This window comes from Ixodes scapularis, unplaced genomic scaffold, assembly GCF_016920785.2.
Source record: "Ixodes scapularis isolate PalLabHiFi unplaced genomic scaffold, ASM1692078v2 PGA_scaffold2__306_contigs__length_199485367, whole genome shotgun sequence".
Taxonomy (NCBI): Eukaryota; Metazoa; Arthropoda; class Arachnida; order Ixodida; family Ixodidae; genus Ixodes; species Ixodes scapularis.
The window spans coordinates 2,499,328-2,517,682 of NW_024609857.1; the positions used below are offsets into that span (position 1 = coordinate 2,499,328).

General features: G+C 48.5%; 1 protein-coding gene across 2 annotated transcripts in view; it reads right to left on the reverse strand.

Annotated features, from left to right (window-relative positions):
* The window catches only part of LOC8026551 (protein Wnt-5b), a 436,541-nt gene that overhangs the window by 90,359 nt on the left and 327,827 nt on the right, over window positions 1–18,355 (reverse strand). The window contains exon 1 of one of the 2 annotated variants that reach the window (XM_029992125.4): window positions 1,147–1,593. The exons of the other annotated variant lie outside the window; for it this stretch is intronic. Coding sequence (XP_029847985.2) covers window positions 1,147–1,360 — 214 coding nt within the window. The 5' untranslated portion in view covers window positions 1,361–1,593. Of the gene's footprint in view, window positions 1–1,146; window positions 1,594–18,355 lie in introns of those variants that run through there. 2 annotated transcript variants of the gene reach the window in all.

The window sequence follows — 18,355 nt, forward strand, 5'->3', positions numbered from 1 at the left end:
ATCTGCACGAGCTCCAACAAATTGCAGCTTCACTTTTCATTGGCAGAAGCTCGCACTTGTGTCAGCGACCGCGGCGGGGTGTGGCTGATTACCTTGACTGGTTGTTGTCATCGACGAAGGGCGCAACCTCGAAGGCGTGACAATCGGATGCTGACTACTCGACAAGCTCCGCATTTCTTCGCTTGTCAGGGACTGTGGTAACCTGCTAACTGTTCGGTCAGCACAAAACTATTGACGTATGAATCAGTTATCCGACCACTGTTGCAATATGCATGCGTAACCTGGGGGGGGGACCCTCGCACTGTTTGAGATGTGCTTAAGCTAGAAAGAGTGCAGCGGCTCGCCCTTACGCTTCATTTTTTTCTAAATATCGTCGATTGGATGCCTTGACGGCTTTGTCTACACTCAAGCTAAACTTTCGCTGCTCAAGGCTCGACGTAAAGAAAACGACTTTACAGTGTCCGCGATTCTGACCCGGTTGCGCACGTGTCGGCTCCGTCATTTTATTGCTTTTTCTTTCCTTAAGCCAGAAGAAGCTGTATAGCATCGACGGCCTCATTTTTGTTATGTTTTTCTTTCTTTTTTTTTTTTCTCCAGTGTGTATAGTTTTTTTGTTTTTTTCTTAACGTATTGTATAAAACTGCCCTCCCCATCATAGTCCCATGTGGGACTGATAGTATTTTGAAATAAATAAATAATAAATAAATAACACTATAAACATTTTAAGGACAGACCCCGACTGGGTCAAACATTCTACAAATGACATCACTGCAGACTTGATGAGAGAATTATCTATGAGCAGGCCTCAAGAATGTGTGAAGCACAATTGCTTCATGCGTGCTTCGAACTTGTCTGCATAGAGTTTTTGTATGACCACAGGACCGTCCCACGAGGAAGTCCTCGAGCAATGTCAACGGACTGTCTCTTGTACGTTATAGTAGCAGTGTGAGCGCGGGTTAAGATCACCGAGTCGCGAAAATCTGCCGCAACTGATGCAAATGGTCTAGAATCTCCGACCGATTCTGGGCCATGTCACGCGAGACGTCATCGAAGAAAATGCCCCGATCCTTCGCTGTATGCGAGTATCGGCCGAGTATCGAGTTAGTTCCCAAGCTTAATTTCGTTCCGAGAATAGGCGCAACTCACCGGGAATCATGCAGGGAGCTTCCCTTCGACGCCTCCGTGCACGATGAGACGTGGTTACGGCGCCAAGATTCCGGGTGCCGACGTGGTTCGAACAATCCGGGGCCTCGAGGCGCTCACCATTCCGCGCGCGAGGACGACGCGCACCTTGGCACGAGGTTACGGACGACGGCGGCACGCCGCCTAATCCTCGGCGGAAAGAAATCACCGCGTGCATCTCCGACGACGTGCCTTCTTCTTCATTGTGCCGCCGGTCTTGCCGACGTCGTACCTGGATTGATCCCGGGAGAAACAGGCGGCAGCACGAAAGGAGAGACTCCTCCGGAGCGGGGTCAGAAAGAAATCCCGAACAGTGCACCGCCGCCGACTGTCTGGCCGCCGCTGCCGTGCGGCGAAAAAGTTGCGCGCGCTGTGCCGCCACCGCCGTCGAGTTTGCTCGGGGCCGGTCTCTCATTCATGGCGATTGCTCCTCTCCCGCTCGCCACCAATGGACGCGGGGCTCTTCGGTGACGTCACGGGCGGCCCGCCTCTTCATTGGCAGCCGGATTTGTGAGGGAGAGAGAGAGAGAAAAAAATTGGCACTCGGGGAATGTCTTTCGTTTATTTGTTAGCGATTCTCGCGTCGGCTGCTTTTTGCCAATTGTTCGGTTCTCGAAAATGCCGCCGTTTGACCGAGAGGCAACGCGAAGCTGGCGGCTGCTCCAGGGAAGAATGAGTGCAATTAACATTCTAATTATCGTTCGCGCTCGACCCGCGCTGCGCACTCTCGGATGCGCGTGCGCATTACTGCCCCAGAATGACCTCGGACGACGAGTCTTTAATGTAACTTTAATCAGTTCCAGCATCGACTACAACGGTGCACATCACGCTCCGTTAACTTGCGGCGTCAGTGGCAAAAAGGTGTGGACGCGACTTCTTGCCATTGAGGCTGCATGACCGCCTGAACATGGGGGTGATGGGAAAAAGTAAATGCAGGGTTCTTGAATCGGCATCGAGAACCAATAGGGCGTCTCAGGCCGTGGAGGGTCATCGCGACGCATAAGCCTTCCGGCGGAGACAACGATGCTGAGAAACCTTCGCCAATTAAAGCAACCTCCTCCCCCCCCCCCCTTCCCCCCCCCCCCCCCCCCCCCCCTCGGGTCCTCCACAAATGTCGACAGTGTCAAGTTTCAAGTTTATTTTCGTACAAAAAGAGAGAAAAGAGCGAGAAAAACAGTACAAAAGCTGCTTGACAAAGCCCCTTGCTCCCCTGCAGCAACAGCGTTAGCAGCACTTTATTGAAAGAACAAAGGTAAAACATGTTTTGTACACACAGTTATCTCGGTATGCTTCATGTGACAAAACAAGTAGCGATAATACAGCAGTCCGTGGAACACGTTCAGTGCAAATACTTAGTGGCAAAAAATAGTTTAACACTATGGGGAGCTGATGCTAATCATCTGATCTCCGTAGTTGGTTCTGGAGCGCGGGACCGTCCAGACATTGGCATGGCTCTAGCTTAGGGTTTCCGTGGCTAGCGCCTGGAAGGACCGATGAACCACATCGCTCTACATAGAGCCACTAAATGAGCTACGCTTGGCCTAGCGACACTCTGTACCCCGATATTGTTGTGGGCGCCGCCATCCTGGTGCTTCGTACAGAGCAGACGCAACTGCCGATCCTTATCATTCAAAAGTGCGACTTCCTCAGCATTAGAATCGGTGTAAGGAAGCTCATGTAATAGTGCTTTGCTCTGTCTCGAGCTGTTTGGAGGACAGAAGAGCGGTTCCTGTGACTTCACATAAAGCTTAAAATTGGGTAAGTTTGGTTACTCTGAAGCTTAGCTTATTCCGTGACTCGAGCTATACAGTTCAGGGCACAATCGCACCACAAACACGGTCGCGCACATTGTAGTCAGAGGCTCAGACGCGTGAAAGAATGTGTGCTAGCTTGCTTGGAACTGAGTGAACGAAAGCCTGCCAAGCCTGGGTCGCGCGAGCGCTTGGGACTACTTGACGTGTCACCCAGCTGGTGTGCCGGCTGTGGCTGTTCTTTCTTTCAAACAGAACTGAGACGCCAACTCTAGAGCCACTAAATGCGTTACACTTTAAAGCAGGGGTCCCTAAACGTCTTCGTTAAGGGGCCGGCATCTGTCGCACAACAAAAATGAATGCGTTAAAAATAAAGAAAAAACCTAAGTTGGATTAATCTTTTAATCTTAAATTTAACATTCAGCTAATCATGACGTTACACAACGACCGCGAAAACAACTCAAAACGCGTGTAAACGCTTTCGCGCAGTGAAGTACTAATGAGAATTACCACAATGTACGTGAGAAGGAAAAAAAAAAAAACAGACATGAAAGAGGGAGATGTTGGTGATGTTCAGTCATGGCAAGAGAACCCCGTTACATTGGTCTTGTTCTTTCTTTTTTGCGCATGTCGAAAGCGTCGCGGCGCCGTTTCTCTTAGATGCACATCTTTTTGCGCCGGTGGAACCGGGTCTCCTGAAAGCGGGCAAAGCCTCATGGGAAGGTCCGTTGCCAGACGGGGGCCGGTGGGAAGACTTCAGCGGGCCGCCTCTGGCCCGCGAGCCGGGCTTTGGAGACCCCATCTTTAAAGTAACGACATTCCAGTCATCTCGGTGCTTAAAATCACGCTGGTAATTTATCTGAAGCTTTATCTGAAATCGCAGGAGACGCTTTTCCGTCCTCCAGATACGTTAAAACAGTTCGCGACAGAGCAAACGACGTCATCTGAGTTTCCTAACACCGCATCTAAAACTGAGGAAGTCGTCTTTTTGAATTGTGACGATTGACAGTTGCGTCTGTTCTGCACTAAGCGTCAAGATGGCGGCGCCCACTAGCAGATGGGAGAGCGGAACTTAGCTCATTTCGTGACTCTAACTTATTTAATTCCCAACTTTCAGAAATGGTGATACCGCGGCGTGAGAATCATCCTTCCTAGCTCCTGGATAATTGGTTTCAGAATAAAAGTGCTTTCCTACACCTTCCTGATGTGAAAAATTAAAGTAAGGCTCTAATACCATTACTTACGCGTCGCAGACCCAGCCTCGTACTACTGTTATACGACGATCATTTAGAAGACAGCCATTTTGATAGGCGACAGCGGGCTTTTCGTTCACCCTTAAGGCCGGTTCACACATACAGCGGAGCGCTAAGATAGCGCTACGTGAGCGCTCCAAGGAGCGCTCATGTGGCGCTTCCTGGCGCGTGATGTAGCGCTCTGTTAGCGCTGCAGAAGCGCTTTGTTAGCGCTCTGTTAGCGCTACAGAAGCGCTCTGTTAGCGCTTCAGAAGCGCTTTGTTAGCGCTCTGTTAGCGCTCTCACGCCCCTTGTGCCGTGCTTGCTGCTGCGGAATAGCGCGGGCACGGTGATTCCTTGGTTGTTGTTTTTCCTTTGGCATTGAAAGAAGAGGAAGTAAAAGAGCCGCTCTCTAAGCAGAGGGTCGGGCAGGCGACCCAGAGTTATGGACTCTGGGCGACTAATTTATTGGGTACGACCTCAGCTTTCCATTCGATATGTGTGACGCTGGTTGTAAGGACACGCAGGTAAAAATTATCGCCTTCGAAAGAGCTCTGTCTCGGTCCCTCAGCCTACAGGAACAAGGTTCGCCGGGTACCCGTTGGTATCTCGGTGGCGAAAGATTTCGCGCACCCAGAAGGCTCTTCTGGGAGTTAAGCCGTCCACACAGATAAGCACTAATCGAGTATGTAAGAGCATTTGTCGCATTTCTATTTCAGCGTCCCACATGTCCGCCATGGTGCTGCTGATGCACACCCAAGCACAGGAACCGAAACCGCAGTGCACCTCCTAATCCGCAGCACCGCGGTACAAGAAGCGCTTATGACGCGCTAACACGGCGCTACTGAAGCGCTAACAAAGCGCTACTGGAGCGCTAACAAAGCGCTACTGGAGCGCTAACAAGGCGCTACTGGAGCGCTAACAAGGCGCTACTAAAGCGCTAACCACGCGCTATATTAGAACGAAGTCACGCGCTGGAAGCGCCACATGAGCGCTCCTTGGAGCGCTCACGTAGCGCTAACTTAGCGCTCCGCTGTATGCGTGAACAGGCCTTTAAGCTGAGACAGCAGCCAAAGCTTCAAGCAAGAGTTAGCCCGCGCTCCTGGCTTTGACAAGTACACTTCTAGCGCAAGTGCTCGGTCTGCGGGAGAACCTTTCAAAGCAGAGACCTAGTGGTCTCGTGCTTGTGGCATTGACTGCAGTTACAGGCCCGTTCACACAGACCAGTTTCCTTACGTTACGTTACGAAATCTTAGGTACAAGTCGCCGGGATGTCTGTGCTTCATACGAAGCTTGGCAAGCAGTTCAAGCACTGGCACGCAACATTCGACACACGAATGTTTAAGTGACTGCTACGTTCCTTGAAGAGATTGGGAACCAAAATTTGATTTAAAAAAAAATGCAGGAGATGTAGGCGGGACGCTACAAACTCTACAACAGTACTCGCAAGGCGGTATCTCGAATGGGCGGCCGTATTTTTGGAAAAAGAGGTCGAGATTGAACCAGGCCGACGAGGCGCGTGACGTCAACATATCTCTTTTCCTCCTCTCTTCGCTTCACTCGCTCAAGGCGCCGAGGCGAAGAAGACGTGAGGCCGTTCCCTCTCATTGTCGGAGAAACTTGACGTAAGCATATCTGTCAAATGCGCGTCCTTTTTTTGAAACATACGGTCATCCGTTCGAGATATCGCTGTATGAGTAATGCTTTGGTGCTTGTAGCATCCCGTTGCACGCTTTTGCCACGTGTTTTGTGGAATCCAGATTGCGGTTCAGCATCCCTTTAAGAAAACGTAAGAAAACGGTGTTCCATGTCTAAGAGAGAGGCAGGCAGAGACCAAAATTGTTTCGGAGAAAAAGTCGGCAAGAAGGACGATTGGAGCAATGAGCAGAAAGAACCCGGATACCAGTCAGTCAATGAGTCTGACAAGGGCCAACAGCGGGAACACAGCGAGACACGCCAGAGGCTCTTTTCTTGAGCCATCAGTACCGCTTCCCACTAGCACAGTACCCAGAGCGAAACCACAGTATCTCGACATCTAAGGTGAGAACAGCCGCTCGTTCGAGACTCGAGGCCATGCCCGCTAGTGTTCCGGAGCCGTGCGCGGCGGTTCTTGCTCTCCGAGAGGACGAAATAAGCGCGGCGACCCTCCAGCGGGAGAAGCGCCTCGTCCCGCTAATGGGCCGACACCTGCGGACCTTGGACCCGCGCTGGTCCGAGGCGCGGTCGGCCGCCACATCGGAGCACAAAGAGGCCCCCTGTGAGCGCCGATGGCGGCTCGCCTTTCTGCGGGACGCATCTTATCTCCGAGACCGTATATATGCGCGCACCTATCGGGCCCTGCACCGGTCGCGCTCTTCGACCTAGGGGCGCACCCCGAAGCCTCATTCGCGCGGCCAGAAGAGAAAAACAAGTAGATATAAGAGGAAAAGTAGAGTCGACGGCCGCTCTTCGCTATAAATACCGAATCTTCTCGGTGGACGGGATTGCGCTGTCCGAGCCTCACAAACGGCTCGATTGTAGTCCATAGCTAATGATCGTAAGAAATCACGACGCTCGACTGTAATGGGATAATTACTCGGCACGTCACGTTGCGGATTGCTTCGAACGTTACTCCTCGGGATCCGCGTGAGTCCGATGTTCCTGGAGCGCGAAACAATTGCGCGGATGGTTTCTAATCTATCGACGTCATTTGTCGCAGTATTATTGTATACGGGTCATCACTCTGTTGCAACCCCGTGACACGATACGTGCACAATGGATTCGGAATTCTGGTCTAGAAATTTCAGTGTCTTTTTGTTGCGTATTAATATGCATAAACGGTGCAAATATGATTAGCATGTGGCCAGACCTTCTGGGGAATCTCGAAAAGTCGGGCAAACACCTACCGCCGTATAGTGTTCTGGCATGCCATAAAAAAGAACACAAAAGCTTCTCGCTGGAAATATATTTTCTATAAATCTCGCATTTGCATTCCGCGTATACACATGTACTGCCTACAAGTGGCCGACGCTATCGTTCGAGGAGAATAAACGGAACCAATGACCGGTCCTCGGTCAAATGTAGCGTTTCATTCGCGGCTGTCTTCTCAGCCTTCCACACGTTTCCGCTCTCTCAGATTTTTGTTTTATGGAGCAGGTTCTAAGCGGTTGCTCGTGAAAATGTGCCATGTGTGCACGGGTCCTTCGGGATCGGTAGTGGTTCATTAGCACTCTCTCCTGCGCTATCAGCAGCGCGAATATCTTCGTCGCTCGGCAAAAGTAGCGCGTGATGAATGACCGTCGGAGAAGTGTGAAGTTGAACACAGGAGGAGATTAACGAGGGAGCGAAAAATATCCCATTTTGAGGGCCTCGTTCGCGTCACCCTGCCGGGTACATATCGCACGCGAGATAGAGGCCATGACGGAAGCAACATTTGAAGAGAAATTATGAATTCCAATATTAGATTAATGTTATGTTTTTTTGTTTTAATGTTTTAACAGATAATGTGATGTAAGGCCATGAGATGAGTTTAAGCAAGAGCGTCACGAAAAACCGTTACGCTAAATTGAGCGGACTTACGTCCCGCTGAAGCGTAAATTCGCTATATTTAGCCGACAAGACATAGCCCGTCAAATTGACGCAAAAAATTAATAAATAATTACCTATTAATAATAGTAATTGTCTGATTATAAGGAGTTAACCATAAGGTTATGCGTTTCCAGACTTTATCCGTAGGATTAAGACACGTGTGTTTCTCGCGGCATATTGTAGAAAAACTGCGGTTTTAAGAAACATCCTGTTCATATTAAGGAGTTTTAGTTGACGGTTTTGAATACTCCGATAACAATAAACGATACTCCGTTGACGACTTTGCGCATGCATCTTATCGTCATCGGGTATTGTCATTGAAGGTATTGAAACGATTTACTAAAATCTCTGTTGCAGACAAGGCTCTCTTGTCTGCAACAGAGATTTTAGTACAAACTACATTCTCGGAAGTCTCTGAAGATACACTGCGCCAAACTGCGGTCACCAATCACTGGTCGTTTTTCAGTCAGCATGGCCAATGAGAAGGATGATAGGTTGAACGCCTCTTGGCCACTTGAACTTCACGACCATAGGCGCGTGATACCGATCGCCCTTCTCATTTTAATAGCTAATTATAAAGATAGTTGATTAACGTACAAGTTTGGGATAGTTGGTATGCAGACATAATTAAAAGCAAAACAGCGTAAAGACGAGGACAAAGTAAAAAGGTAACCGACAGGACACAGCGCTGTGTCCTGTCGGTTACCTTTTACTTTGTCCGCGTCTTTGCGCTTCTTTGTTTTTAATTATAATTAGAATGATACAGCTGATCGTAGTTTTGATTGCAACGCGGTCTGGTATACACTCGGGGGATTCTCAGAGTGTAGGGGCATGTTAGGTTTACCCAAAGCTTTCATTCGTCCGCTGTTAAACCTAATTTAGTTCCAATATAACTCGATTGACTCTGCCATCGAACAGTTGGAGGCCTGTACCTTTAGGGGCACCAACTATAAATGAGGGATCTGGCATAAAATGTCAAACGTCGTGGCACCGCGCCACACGCAATCAAGCCCCGAATTTTCAAAACAAGATCCCGACCGATTGTGCACACCACTCGCCAGGATATCGCAGTCGATAGTACATACTAGCCAAGGTTTTATATCGGAAAAATCAGTTCAAGGTAAAGTTGCCCTTCAGATTTCACCTATTTTTATTTATTTTTTCCCCATTCCCGAAACGTGCACTATTCCTGGAGGAGTGCTAGCGGCCTAAGCACGAGGCTGCGCTACATTGATGACTGAAGGCGTGAGGCTTACACCGCGAATGTTGCTTCTCCACTATGCACCAGTGCGTGGTGAGAAGCGCACTCAACGGAGCAAGCTAGCCCGTCCGTAGGGAACACGGACAATGCAAGACTTCGTTATTCTTCGGAGTGGTGCCAGAGATCGGCACAAAAGTCAGATCAAATAACGCGTTGATCGAAGCTAGATTATAGTGTTAAAAACGAGCACAAGTATACCGTAGCGATTCGGCAGTGTAGCTGCCACTGAATTCTTAGTTTCACTATCAAAAGAAACTAATTTACCTGTTGGCTTTATTTTAACACAAATTCCTAGCGTTCTTCTGAAACATAGCAGGATGTATCAGTATAACTACTTTGGTACAGTGCTGCGCAAATGGCGCAGCAATGACATCACTGCTCTGAGCCAAAGTGGCTTTCCGTCACTGCCTCCGCGCTGCGGCGTTCGTTGCCCACATTGCGATCGCATCTTGGGGTCACCTTGTTCGCTCGTGCTTCGCCAAGCGCTGAAGCACTGTTGATTTATTAAAGCATGAAATGCTTTTTAACCGAATCACATGCCCCAAAATTTTGTCCATCCGTTCGTACATTATCCGTTGAATTAAGCGAGAAAATTGACTCACGTGACCTGTACGTGAATTCAGTTTCCCCGTTAAGTTTAGCGAGAAACATTAACATCGTATAACCTAATTACCACTTCAGTCTCCCCGCTAAATGTGGCGGGGAAATTTACGTCACGTTACCTAGAGACCACTGCAGTTTCCCCGCTAAATATAGCGGGAAAAATTGATATCACGTGACCTAAATATGAATCAACTTTTTCCGCTAAATTTAGCGTGGAAAATTGACGCCATGTGACCTCATATCACATGACCTAGAAGACAATTTAGTTTCTCCGCTGGATTTAGCGGAGAAATGCTCGTCACGTGAGACAAATTCCCTCTCCCCGTCCCTTTCCTCCCATCCCCAGTTTCGGCAAGAGGTATTTAAATGTTTTATGGGACTAAAAATAGAAAGAGCCGCGAAATTATTGACTTTCAAAATAAGCCCATTACGTTCGAAATTACCATTATAGCACACGCTTGGCATATCTATTCAACTTATCTTTGGGCTCTTGCCTGTTTCGGCAAAGTATGAAACTAGCTAATGTGTCTGTTACATTTAAAGGAGGTGATAGAAACATGGTAAACAACTACAGATTTAAACAAGTTAAGCACGGAACAAGCACGTTGGCAACAATATCCACCATAAGCAAGGTAACACAGAGGTAACACAGAGGTCTGAGTTGTCTGTCCCCTTTTGTGTGTTACCTTCCTTATGGTGGCTAGATCTGTTCTTATTTTGTTTCTAAGGGGCTTGAGAAAAAAAATATTTTTAAAATTTTTCACATTTTTTTGTGAAACATTCTGTACTGATAGATTTCCAATATAGATTTCAAGAAGGTAAATTCACAAAGCCGGTTTTATTATTACAAAAAAAAATAATCATACTACAAAATATTGAAAGCGACTTAATGTTTTTATTGATTTCAATAAAGCCTTTCAATGCCTTCCTCACAAAACCTTGATTGTTCAGCTAAATATACATGGTGTCCGCGGCATATCACTGAAGCTTCTAAAATCTTACTTAAATAATCATCAGCAGTGCGCAAATAGTAACGATAAACATTCATCGTTTTTGAACATCGCGTGTGGTGTTCCACAAGACGGCAAACTTGAGCCTCGTCTATTTAATGTTTATATAAATGATATTCTAAATATTGACAATCAAGCTCGATTTATAATTTATCCTAACGATACCAGCTTTTCTTTTTTTTTTTTCCTGGCGGTGATTGTAGATGGTTTCATTAGAACGGCAAATTGATTCTTGAATAAAATAAAATTTTTATGTGGTCTGAAGTTAGCGAATTAAAAAATAACACATCAAAGTCTAAAGGTTTCGATTTCTGCTCGTGTTTAAAGTAAGCTTTAACAATGCATATCGCATTTTTTGCGGAGCTAATGAAGTACACTGTTAGCAAAAATAACGCGCCCAGACGTGTCAACCGTTGTCCCATAGCGGACAGGTCGAAACGTGTTCGTTTTACACGCAGCCATGTGTGTTATTCGTCTACACATGAGGTGTTCTGTAAACTTGGAACACGATACACCGTGTCTGCCCTCGGCGAAACACGGCTGAGCGTGTTCCTTATAAAACATGGCGGCCAGCAGCCGAGAACAGGCGAGAGACGAGCCCAGCGAGCCGCGCGCCTTTCAGCCGAACTGAGAGCACACAGGACGCGTTAGTTCTCGTTCGATGTCTTTTATGCACAGTAAACAGTCTCCAAGCGGCGGATGTAGCTACGTGCAAAGGTACGTACGTGCGTCGTCGGTAGCTACAACCGCTAGACGGAAAAACGAATGCCCAACTTGCATGGATAAAACTATTTGGACTCGGGCGGTAACTTTGGCCACCTAGTAAAATTCTAGCAGCCTACAAAAAAAAAATGAATATGTTGCGAACGATCACGAGTAGCCAGCAACCCTACATACATCGCAGACAACAACCACGTATTACACAGGACCGACACCGACCGAAAGCAAACCGGCTCTAGCTTCCAGCGTACATTGGCGTTGCGCCGAGGCTAGGTTTTCTCTGTCAGCTCTAGCTTAAAGATGACGGGAGGCACTCACTTGATCGAATGACGTTTTAGCGAACGCCCACGTTTCATCGAATGACACTTTAGCGAATAGTCGAAAGCCGCGAAGCGGCGTTTTCGGGTGGGCCAGGTGAGTTCATATTTTTGTAATGAGTTGCCGCAGACTGTCGCCGCGAAGCGGCGTAAAGCGCAGCGCGACGGATGGGTTAACGCGCGCCCCCGTTATTCGCTAAAACGACCATTCGCTCAAATGTCGCCGTTCGCTAAAATGTCATTCGCTCTTGTGATATGGACCCAAAGATGACCTACAGATGCAGCAACACTGGTATAAAGATTTAATAAGGCGGCCACCACGGAGCGCCGTAAATTCTGAGGAGTGTACATGAAAAGCGGCGGCACCTCCCCCCCCCCCCCCCCCCGCCCTTCCCCCCTCCCTGGTGTTATTACACGGCCGTTTCGCTTGCTGTTGAAGGGTTGAAGCCAAAACGAAACCAAATCCAATGTCACGTGTTCAAATCGAGGACACGCTTTTTATATCCATTGTAACTGTTTAGAACGTGTAATTAGACCCACAATTATGTTTGTGGTGCGTAAGAAACTAATATTAAGACCCCTGAAATAAATACAAACATGGGCGACATGAGGGAAGCCGCATTGCCATCGACCAGAATCAACGGCAGCACCCAGGGGGGTAAAGGTGGGTGAGGAGGAGTGGCAAATCCCGTGCGCCGACACCCGGGGTCCCGAGTGAACGATCGCAAAAGAGAGCGACAGAACACGAGAGAAAGAAAGCAACGTTGCCATGGTAAACGCAACAAACACAAAGAGTGAAAACTCTCAGCAATATAAACAGTGATAATTTAACGTCGTAAACTAAATTCTGAGCTATTCGAACGCTTATAAAAAGCAATAAAGTCATTAAGCTGCATTAACTTCCCTTCTCTCGAAATCTCGGAAATCTGGTGGTTGCGCAGTTTCGTATTCCTCAACCGCGCCCACCCGCGCCCCACCGGCGAAGCCGGGTATATGGTTTAGTTTAGCGTTAACGCGAGGCCGTACATCTGCGCGCTATGAAAAAAGAAAGCTTCGAAAGGAACGTGAATATCTTTCCACCGGTAAGTTCGTGAATTGTTGAAGTTCACGAAACTGCTCTGATGATGTAACCGTGTTTGGGACCCAGAAGGTCTGCCTGCATGATCCGCCGCTTGCGGCAGCCAGAATGTATGGGAAAATGGCGGACCTTTTCCTCTAGAGTTTGTATGTATGATCTCTATGGCAGCACCTGAGGAGCGCAGGCGAGCGCGGGCTTCATCAACGTCTTGCGAATGTGTCTCCCAGACATGTTTCTTTCCGCAGCATTTGTCGCCACGGTCCTTTCTAGGTGTGTTCCCAAGCATTCTGGTGCTTCGATAGCCGGCAATACTGCGGTCGTCACCGGGGGTGATGCGTGTTTTCGAGGTCGGCTACACGGTTATGCTTGTACGACCGAACCAAAACATGTTTTTTACAACCTGTTTTTACAATTTACAACGTGTAAATTTATGATAATTTGTTTAAATAGCGTGTTTGTCACCCCAAATATTCACCAATACACGGGACTTGCTAGCAGTGTAGTGAGTTTTATTATTGCTTTTTAATGTGAAGTCGTTCATTATCCTGAAATTTTCGGAATGGAGCGGAGTTGCCCTTCAAGGCGGGGTTTTAGACACGGCAAGTTTCGCGACTCCCTTCGCGACAAGTTTTGCAATCCAACAGCTTGCTTCTCGGAAGTTGCCACGTACTCAGAAATTAACGTCATTCGCCGAGCCAACCTCGCGCACACTAACAAAAGCAATTGTTTTTCGCTCCGTGCCTCCTTGTTCGCTTTTTCTTCGCCAAGCCGGCAAGCGCAGTTTCCGACAAAGCGGGGAGACAACGCGAGAGAGCAAAGCGTGTAGGCGCGAGATGTTCGGGCGTGCACGCTACCCACCGCCGCCGAGGGTCGCTCTCCCCGCGAGGCGCTAACGACGCGTCCCGAAGTTCGCTGGAAGCGTCGCGGAGGCGCTGGGCGGGACCAGGGCGCACCTAAGGCGCGAGGGCAGCAAACGCCGACGTCCCGAAGAAGCGCGCCGCGAGGTGTCGGAGCAAACGACACGGGCCCGCAGCGGCGATTTGGCCAGGTGCGCGCCGAGGGAAACCCCTCATTAGGGGAGCGACGGACCGCCGGCTCCTCGGGACGGCCTCCGCCCGAGACGCGGGTCACGCGAGACGACCTGGGCGCATCGGGGGCAAGGAGACACACCTCCCGTCGAGGCCTTTCTCCGCCGCCGAGGCTGCGTGCCGGTGTCCCCCGTCCAGGCTGGGGCGGGGAACGACAAGCCGAGATGCGCCTGCTCACGATTCTCCCCGCTACGAAAGACTCGCACTCCCGTGTGGCCTGCCACTTCTAGATGACGCTCGCGACGTATGAGACCCGCATACGCAAATCTTCATGTATCAAATGGAAAGAGTTCAAAACCAAACCGCCAGTCATGTATCAGCTAACTATGCGCGTTTCAGAAATAAAGCTTTTATACATCCGATTTAGGTGATTCTAAATACATCGACATCTTGTAAACCCTGAGATGGGGAACGATAAAAAAACGGACGAACACAACAAAATCTCAAACGCAGCTGTGTTCGTCCGTTTTTTTATCGTTCCCCATCTCAGGGTTTACAAGATGTCGATCGATTGATTACCAGCTCGCCTGCACTCTTTCACTGCTTACAATTCTAAATACAGCCCCGCGCCTCGAGACCTAGTTGCGGAGTAAAGCAGGCTTGAGATGTTTAGACAGCCAGTGTGTCATACAGTATGGTGACACTACTCTATAGCCGAGAAGACAGCGCAGTGCTACTGAAGCTCGGCAACGCCTTCTCGAATGCACTCGATGTTCCCGTCAGCTGCCGGCTTGGGGCAAACACGAGTGCAGCGTTCGGCTGAGGCTTCAGCTAGCGGGGGCACGAGTTCGAGCCGAACTCGTGTCCAATTACGTGCTCGGAGTTCACGACGTAAAAAATGGAGACCCGAGTCAACTAGCGCATCTAATAATGGCGCATATATTTTTAAGGGGTCTCGTTATTTTTTAACAGCTCCGGAGGGGGATGTGCCCCAGGAAGTGAGAAGGCTGGCGAAATGACTGTCGACGTAATTGTAAACCTTATTTATTTATTTATTTATTTATTTATTTATTTATTTTTATGTTGGCGTGCGGCGTTCGCGGAGAGTCGCTAGAGACCGCGCCATGCGGTTCGACCCACCGAGTCCATGGAGGGCCCCGCAGCTGAGCGGGCCAAGGCGGGGCCTTGGAGGAGGCCACGAGGGGGTCGCAACCTCGTAACCCCCGTCGTTCGAACGGCCAGACAGCGCGGCGGTGGCGGCGGCGGCGCGCCTGGTCTGCCGCAGGAAACGGCGTCCCCGGTTCTTGATTGGGGCTCGTCGTAAACGACTTTTATAGGGAACGCCGCTCGTGCATGCTCCGGATTGCCCTGGGGTCTCTTCCGCCCGGCGGAGGCGCCGAAGCGCCCGTCGCCCGACCAGGGAGACGCTGTTACTAGGGTGCCTGGAAGAGGCTGGAACGCGTCTCTGACTGCAGGGTTTAACGCCTCCTGAAGACGGGTCCCTCGCTTTCCGCCTCGTGACGTTATACAAATGTCGCGTTGCAGAACCACCTATTCGCGTCGGGAACCACGTTAGGGGGCGCCACTGCGCAGCACGCGGATGTCACGTGATATTCAGAATGTAAGGACGCCGGGTTTGTTTACATCACGGGCGCCATAGCGGAACGGCGTGATCGCTTGCGTTTCGGACACGCGGCGTGGTGTTCCTTATAGTTCTGGGGACTAGGACATTTCGGTGTGGACATTTCGGTGAACGGACCTTTCGGTGTATGAACTTTGCGGTGCATGGACCTTTCGGTGTACGGACTTTTCAGTGATATCCTTTGAAATCCTGGTCATCTTTGCATTGTCCCTGAATATATGTCGCATATGTTATTACTTATACTGCTTATACTTACATCTTCATGCAATATGCGTGTGGCCTTTTGGTATAGATGACTTTTATCATGGCCTCTGCAAATAACAATAATTTTGTTTGCTATGTTTATTAATAGAATGATTGAGAGGTTACCTTCCGCTTTCTGGTCCCCGCTCACCACTCTGTTTCCAATATACTACTCTATAAGACGTCTTTTTCCAGACTTCGTTTTGCCTTACCTAGACCAAAGTTAAACTCATCCTTATTATATTCCTAAATTGCGTCAGTGACTGTCGCTAAGAAATCACGTTGCATTTTTAATTAGTTACTGAAAAAAAAAAAATTTTAACAACCTTTTTTATGCGAAAAACAGTTTTTTTTTGGCAATATTGACGGCGCGAGACGCGATTCAGTCGGCAGTCACCTCCTTTGCACTTGTTTTCTCTCTCGGTATTTCGGGCGCGTGGAGGGGAGGTGGAGAAGCTTCCCCTTCACGTTGAGGTGGAGAGAGTGTATGGCCATTCCGTGACGTCCTGGACTTTGCGCATAGAATTTAAAATAAATCCCGCGCCGTCCATATTGCTAGAAAAAATTGTTTCTTTCGCGTAAAACTTATTTTTTGACACGCGTGTCCCTCCCAGACTGCTATTTTTTTTCTTTTCAGTTGTTTTTTAAGGTAATAATCACAAATTTCTGCTTATGTAGTCAATTTTCCGCTAAATTTAGTGGAAAATTCACTTCACGAGACCTACGCACCTATTCAGTTTCCCCGCAAAATTTAGCGGAAAATTGACTAATTCAGTTTCCCCGCTAAATTTAACGGAAAATTGACTAATTCAGTTTCCCCGCAAAATTTTGTGGAAAATTTACGTCACGTGTCCTATGCACCAATTCAGGTTTACCGCTAAATTTAGCGGGGAACCGAACACCTGCCCGCTTGTGCAACGACAAATGCTCTCGCATTTTTAGATACTCACTCCTGTGGTTTCTACAAATTTGCCTCCACCATCTTTTTTTTTTTCTTTTTTTATGTATCGATTGTTGTTTTTTTTTTTTTTTCATAATGGCTGTCGTTCTCACAGGCTCATCCGCTCTGCAAACATAGTCCAGGTAAAAGTTCGCCGTCATGAAATTTTATTTCCGCTTGTACCTCCCTAAATAATTCGAACTTCAGGAAAAACGTTTTCACTTGATGTTCCTACCTTCGATGAGGTCCGTCTCAGTGCAAATTTCAAACAGGTGTAAAAATCATCGGAAGGCCCCCTTAAATGTTCCTCAGCAGTATAAGGAAAGTCGGGATGCGCGGGTTGGTCATACGATACACGCATTTAGGTTTAGAACATGAACTGACGGACAGTCACGTCCGTCCGTCCGTTTATGTTCCTTCCTGCCTATCTAGGGGATGGACGCGACGTAATTCTTGCACGCCGGGACTGGTCTATAAACAGATGTGAACTGCTGTTGCGGAAACAGTGTGCGAAAGTACTTTAATCGACTGGTACACAAACTTTCCAAGGAGTAGGTGTGATCTTCGCTGGACACTTGTCGACTAGGTCCATCTAAATACGTTGTTAATGTCTGGTGGCCAATGATCATGCACAAATGTCGGCGCCCTCACGAAAAAAAAAAAAAAAAAAAAAAAAAGCTTTATGGCGATTGACGCGAAAAGTGCATATCACGCATGCAACATACAGGACAGCATTCGTTTCAATAAAAAACAAGCACAAAACAAGCAGCCGAACCACACAATTGATGAGAAGGCGCTTCTGATAGCAACGCGTAGCACGTAGCGCTATACACTCCGTGCGACGCGACTGGCGCGTTGCCGCGCGGCCGGTACCGAAGGTAAACAGTGAGAACCCCAGAGAAAACGAAACCGAAACCACGCCGCGTACGTTGGTACGCATTGAAGTCGGAGTGGTGCGGTTGCGCTGGGTTCACAGCATGAAGTGCTGCCTGTGCTGCGTCATTAAGTGCTTCAATAGTTATGCGTAGTATCTCGTGGATACAAAGTTTCACAGTTTTTCACCTCGCCGATGTTTTGTGGGACAGCGACAACGATGGAGCCGTGCCGTACGACGCGAGAAATTTGGTGTCCCGATCATGTCTGCCACTGTGTCAGCACGGCTGACATATTCTACACTGCCGCTTTGCGCTCTGCGTTTGTTTTCGTACCAGTAACGCCTACATGTGTCAGCGCCGATGGGACGAACTGAAATGCCATCCCACGCTCGCGGGTATGCAGTGCCAATTTCGTTGGAGCAATGCCCTCCAAAGAAGTTTCGTCCCCATCGTACGTGTCGATGATATTTCCGGACAAGTATGGCACGCAATCTGTACTTCATGAAGAAAGATTGGAACGGCAAAACAAGTGACAAATATAAATCTAAAGAAAACAACAATGAAACTCGGAATCACTGGAGAATCGGCGTTTGAGTATGGAAGTTTATATGGTGTGCTTTCTTTCTTGATCAGCCTCCTTTTGGATGTGGAAACGCTGACACCCCGAGTTCTGTCGACAACAATTTTTTTTCTCGGCTTTAGAGCCACCTATCGCAAAGTGGTTCGAACTGGAAGTACCGCCCACTGGTCCCTTTCTACCTGTAAAGTGTGCACCTCCCACGATGAGTGGTATTATCTGACAGCCTTTCACAGTCAAAGCCATGGTTCCCATTTAGTTACGCCGCCCAAACTAAATTTCCACCTGGTTTCGCTATGCCAACTATTTTTGTTATAATAAGTGTTGTG